Source organism: Manihot esculenta, chromosome 6 (assembly GCF_001659605.2).
Source record: "Manihot esculenta cultivar AM560-2 chromosome 6, M.esculenta_v8, whole genome shotgun sequence".
NCBI lineage: Eukaryota > Viridiplantae > Streptophyta > Magnoliopsida > Malpighiales > Euphorbiaceae > Manihot > Manihot esculenta.
Genome location: NC_035166.2, coordinates 10297712 through 10304089, shown reverse-complemented (window position 1 = coordinate 10304089; position 6378 = coordinate 10297712). Strand labels below are relative to the sequence as shown.

Sequence of the window (6378 nt, the reverse complement as noted above, 5' to 3'; positions counted from 1 at the left end):
ATATTAGGGTTAGTTATAGGCTCCTTCCTTTGAACAAAAATCAAAATTAGCTTGTTTGAATTGACGGTCTAATTTAGTTTCAGTTTAATCATCTAATAAAACTGTAGTACTTAAAATTGATAAGTGGAAAGTTAATTATCAAAAGTTTAAATTTTTTTTTATAGGTAACAAATATTATTTCCATTTAAATTTAAATATTACTTTATTTTTCATATTATGAAAATGGATACTTTTTGTATAATTTATTATTTACTCAATTATTAATTTGATAATATTTAATATCTATATTTATTTCTTTATTTTTTATTTATTTTTATATTAAAAATTTTTTCGAATTAAAATTGCATTGACGATTCAAAATTTAGATTTAATTGGAACCAAAACTAGCATATATAAGAATTGCTAATAGCATATATAAGCAACATAAGAATTAATATTGATAGATATAACATCTAAAAAATGTTAACCAACTGAATTTCTTTCCATTAAAATTAAAAGCCACAAACTAAATTAAATGACAAACTTTCAAACTAGTATATAAATTTATGAAATAATCAAGCTATGCACTTAAGCTTTTGGAAGATGTTGCGAATGATCCATCGAGCCATGAAGAAATAGGCCTTTTCAGTTGAATGTACTCCATCCCAACTGATATGTTCTTGAGGTGTATGACAAACTGGTACGTTAGGAGCCCCACACATTCTATTAAGACTAAAATCATAATCACCTCCACTCCCACAACAAGCCTTTTGCAGTGATTTTGATTCAAACCCTGTTTCCATGAAGCAACGCAACGTTAGTTTCAGTAGTTAATGTTATGTTAAACCACAATTTGCAGACTTCAAAAACTCACCAAGCAATGCAGCTTTACTCAAAATCCACTTGTAGGCATTGTAGTAATCCCCATATACTATATTCACTTTTGGATTCTCTTCTTGCAATTCTTTAATTGCTTGCTGGAGTTGCTCATTGTGATACATTGCAAAGTTATTCAGTCCTTTGAGGCAATGAAATTCATCATATTCACTAGAATCATTGGAGTGAAATCCACTAAGATATATGGGCATGCAACCGATTGGAAAATTCCCAGGAACAATAACCCGAGCAGCACCAAATCCAATAACCCTCTACAGAAAACATGTAGGAAATTTAAGGTAATGAAAAGATGAACAGAAGAAATCAATTACTCTATGTTTGAAGAAAATTAACTAACCATAACAGCTTCTTTGATAGCTTTAACAACATCAGATACCATGGACTTCAACTCATCAATACTCTTGCCTTGAAAGAAAGCATAGTTATAATCATTGCCTCCAATCTCCCCAACCATGAACAAAGATCTCTTATGTTTCTCTACACATTCTGTAAAATATAAGAAGGATAAGACAATAGTAAGCATAGTTATAAGTTCAATAAATAATTTATCTTATTATAAAGTATGATGCATCAGTAATATATAGTGACCTTTGGAACTATGGCAGGTTGTATTGAAATGGGTATGCATCCAGTTGAGTTGTTTGGTAAGAGAACTATTGGTGACAGGGGCAATCACTCCTTTTTCTGCAAGAAATTCCACAGGCAATGCAGTAGAGCCAGCAACTGCAAAATTCACGCCATGTGTCTTGCTGGAACTAGCATTCAAATATGCTTCAAGAAGTGGAATACCAGCTGATTTTGCTGTCAAAATACAAACAAGTGCAATAATTATCTTAAGCGCACACAAAAGAGCATATAAAACGTGAAATAATATAGTGGTTTCTTACCAATGAAATCAATAATGAGCAAGCCATTGGAGCATCTACCAGTTGGATTCCTGTACAGGTTTTGGCCATAGGGAAGTCTAGAAAAAACAGAAGCAGGGTCCTCTTGGATCAAATTGCCAGTGTCAGAAATTGAATCCCCAAGGTTGTATATGGCCTCAAACTCACAAGCCTTGAGAAGATGAGCATTAGATATAGGCAGAAGAAGAAAAAGGAAAACGGAACAGAGAAGCAAAGGGAAAAGAAGCTTGGAGGAAGCCATGGCTGTAGAGAATAAAGAGTTTCAACTATTGCTGGCTTTGGCAAACTAGAGTGAAAACAATTGCATCTATTTATGTTCATACGAAGTCCATGCAGAGATAAAAATCAGAAGTCAAATACGACTTGGTTCTGTCCTGATCTTTGCATCCTATTTGGATATGAAATCCGAGATTAAGTTATAGTTGGACTTTCGACAGAAAAAAAAAAAAATGAAATTATAATAGTCAATTTATATAAAAATATAATGTAAAATAAAAAGTAAACAAAAATTACCTAAGGCTCTAGATAGAAACTGTCAAATTACCTAAGGCCCTAGATAGAAACTGCCAAATGACCCAGTCAATCTTTGACCTGAGCCTTGCTCAAACTCCTAAGAAAATCTAAAGTCTGTGAAAACCAAGAAAATAAGATTTTCCCATTAAAGATACGCGATCTCGCACGTTTCATTCCAAATTTTACGGCATTATCTAATTTAAATTCACCACGACGTTTGGTTTGTTAGTCAGAATTGGATCTCTCTAATTCGTAAGGTGGTTGATAAATTAAATCTAATAGACGTTTTTTAGATTGCTTGTTGACTAGGGTTAAATAGCGAATATTTCCTAATTAATTTACATCTAAGGAGAGATTGGTTATTAGGAGCGTCTCCCATAACTAGAACCAATCTATTGGAATGAATAAATATGTTTTTGCTTCAATAATCAATTCTCACAACTGAAATGGATCCTATTTTTCAATAGAATTTGTTTGTATTGATTTTCTATAAGTTAATATTTGATTTTTTTTCTTAGTTATTGCTTCCTTTAATTGTTTTATTTTTATTTTTTTACTTTAGTTTCACCCTTCATCAAAACTTCCCTTTTTATTTTTATTGTTTGTTTTCCTAGTTATTGATTGAAACTTTTTAGTATCAATTTCTTGTCCTATGGTCGACCCAAGCATTGGGGAAGTGAGTTCCCAAGAGGAGAAGGATCTAGAGGAATGTCGGGTCCAAGATGGAGTCGAATGTCCGATCCAAGGTGAAGCTGATTTGCCGAAAGGGCTACCATCGAGAGAAATGGTGGTTTATGCTTTGGATGGTGGATCCAATAGGGAGTTGGTAGCCGAATGTCCAAGGGAGGTGGTGTTGCCCAAGCGAGAGAGGTGAAGGCGACGTTGCTCAAAGAAGAAGAGAAATAATAGGTGCAAGGCCGACGGACTAGCGAAGTCACCTAACCACATGGACGAAAGAAGTGCTGCTGGGGCACAAGTAGAGAACGGCCAAGGCAACAAGGAGCGCGTGGGTGAACATGCATTGCATGTAGGTGGACATGCAAGTGGAATCAACATGGAGCATGTAGGTGGACATGCAAGTGGGACCGATATTGAGCATGTAGGTGGACATGCCAGTAGATCTTACTCTAGCTCGTGCGTTGGAGGACGTACGAGGAGGATGCGACGAGGCCGTTGCCAGGATGAGTGAGGGAGGATGTCACGGTCAAAGAGTGGTGAGACCAAGAGAGGTCATAGAGGTAAAATCGGCGAAGTATTGCTCGCAGTGTATGCGGCAGCCAATTGGTAGGCCAACGGGCCAATTCTGCATCAGGGACAGATTTGGTATCGCAAGCTGGCAGTAGGCTGAATGAGGTTCAGCCTGGGGCTAATGATGTGTAGTGGTTGGTCAGAACGCTGGTTGGTGATGGAGTTGCTAGGCTGCCAGAAATGAGTTGCTATGCGACTGGCAGGAAGCTGGGGCACATGGCAAGCCAGTAGGCTAATGAGGTGCAGTGGCTGGTCAGAACGCTGGTTGGTAATGGAGCTACTAGGCTGCCAGAAATGAGTTGCGCTTGGACTGGCAGGAGGCTAGGATGCATTGCAAGCCAGTAGGCTAATAAGGTTCACTAGGGGAGTTTCCAAGGATTGGCAAGGCTGTTGGAAGTATTGTTGGGCCATTAGGACAGTGGTAGGTCGCTAGAGGCAAGGACAGGCCCAACTGGGATGTTGCAGACCGCTGGGAAGAAGCAAGCATGGGCCCAACACTGTAGAAACAAGGTCCATGGCTACAATGCTGGTGCGGCACGAGATAGGCCTGCGGGAGTTGCAGCGCACGCGGGCCAGCGCCCAAATGAAGTTCAGAGGTGCGCATCCCAGCAGGCAGATAGGCGAGCAGCCCAACAGGCAGGTGAAGTTTGCAAATGTGCAGCCCAGAGCCTAAACGAGGTTCACAGAGGCACTGTGGCGCGCAGAAGGCGACCAACACGTGCAGCAATGGGCCCGCAGCAGGCAAGCACGCAGCAAGTGGGGCTGGCGCGCCCTCAGGACTGCCAGACTTGCTAGAACTGACCAGATGAGGTTCAAAATGGGCAGAAACTGTCAGAACATCCCAAAACTGCTGGAAAACAGCCAAGGCAGCAAAATAGGATAGAATGGAGATAGAAGAAGCTTCTCCAAGAAGCAGCTTGCTAGGGAAGATTGAACAGCAGCTTACTAGGGAAGATTGGACAGCAGCTTGCTGGGGAAGCTGGATAATAGCTTGCTGAGGAAGCTTCGCATCTCAGCCACAAATGGGGATGTGGCAGCCCTATAAATACCACTTAAGAGGTTCATTTAGAGACATGAGAGATATGAAAACATGGAGAGATGGAGTGACATAGAGACATTCTAAACAGCAAGTCAATATTCTGCTAGACATTTGTTGTAACCTCCATTGTATTTCTCCATCACTTAGTAGATTCTCTTACACCCCAAATACTCTTCCCAATCTTGCTTGTTTGTTTAGTTACTTTGCTTCCTTACTTGTGTGTGTGATTGGCTTCCACAACACCTTGAGGTCCCAATTACCCAAGGTTGTGCTTATTGACCGCTGTGAGCACTTGCAATCTGTTGATTGCTGGAATCAACCCTTTTGTTTATCTTCCGCTGTGTATTGAGAGATTAAGGCTGACTCAGTTCGACAGACTGAGCTAAGTGTCGCATAGTGATAGAGCATATTTTAGTCCATATTATCATTATGTTCTTAATGTCTATTTGCATCTTTTCTGCTTAATTTTGTGATTTTAATCATGTTTTGCAAATATTAGGTGTAAAGAGACAATCTGGAGAAAATGCTTTTAAAACTGCCTAAAAGTGCCAAATATGGAAAGTGCCAAAAAAGGAAAGTTTCAAATAAGGAAAGTTTTCAGAAAAGGAAAGTTCTCAAATAAAGAAAGTGCAGAAGGAAAAGCAAATAAGGAAAGCTCAGTCAGAAGATTATTTGAAATTTAAATCGCAGATCTTTCTTTCCTTGTTCAAAGATGTGCACACACTGCAACAGTCAAATCTTCCTATTTAGGCAGCAAGATTTCAAGGAGATACACTTGCCTCTTATTTATTCAGCATTCAAAATTGAAACGAAGGTTCCACCTAAAAAGGAAAGACAAGACAGATTCACTTTCCCTTCTGCATTCAATGACCACGCGCGACCTGCCTTCTGCAAAGCAAGATGCGCGCCTTCCTCTTCTGAATCCTTGGTGCATGCCTCCTTCATTCTGAAAGCCTTAGAACGTGTCTCTTTCCTTCTGAAGCTCCAGCCATGTCTCCTTCCTCTTCTGAAAGCATTAATGCACGATTATTTCCTCTTTTGAACACAAGCCGCGCGCCTCTTTCCTTCTGAATAATTTACAATGCGATTCTTTCCTTTTTAGACACAACTTGGGCAGCAAGCACCACTTGGGCAGCAACTTAGGCAGCAATGAGACCTAGGGCAACACTTTCAACTATAAAAAAACACATAAGGATCCAGCTTTTTATAGACCACCTTGGAGACACCTACGGGATTCACATCTCTTCTTCTACCCTTTCTCTTTCTTTTATTTTTGTTTTGTTTCAGCCATGAGAGGCTGAAATCTTTTATTCTAGTTGAAGATTAGGTGATACTTTAGTTGTTATATGGATTGGGAGACTTGATCAAACATTGTTTAACTTTTGGTTGTTCAATATTTATGCAATTTCATGCTTGATTTCAATATTGCTTTGTTATTTAGATCTATGTTGATTCTTGATTGCAAGGTAAGAATATGTTAGTTTGGATGATTTAAGTCCGTAATTGCTTGGATTATTCAAACATAAGAACACTTGGTGTAAAAACTAAGGAAATTGTATGATCTAACGACATCTCATGCGTTTGAGTAATTAGGATTGGATCTCTCTATCTCCTCATGCAATTAACATTGTTTTGATGCCTAAGGTCCAAGGACGTTCCTTGGCAATTTAATTAGTAATTAATTAGAGGACGTTCCCTAATTTGTTTAATCATAAGGAGAGATATGGTGGTGAGAAGCGTCTTCCATCTCCATAACTAAATCTATTGAATCAATCAAGAGAAACTAAGTGTCAATGA

The 6378-nt window shown here is 38.9% G+C and overlaps 1 protein-coding gene across 1 annotated transcript; it reads right to left on the bottom strand.

The window, feature by feature from the left end:
• Nucleotides 1-484: 484 nt before the first annotated feature.
• LOC122723790 (GDSL esterase/lipase At5g03980-like) lies at nt 485-2042 on the bottom strand. The gene is made up of 5 exons (XM_043957319.1): nt 1764-2042; nt 1465-1677; nt 1214-1353; nt 854-1127; nt 485-772 (listed from the first exon to the last, which is right to left on the bottom strand). The coding sequence occupies exons 1-5, from the start codon at nt 2020-2022 to the stop codon at nt 555-557; spliced, it is 1104 nt and encodes a 367-aa protein (XP_043813254.1). The 5' UTR covers nt 2023-2042; the 3' UTR covers nt 485-554.
• Nucleotides 2043-6378: the final 4336 nt, after the last annotated feature.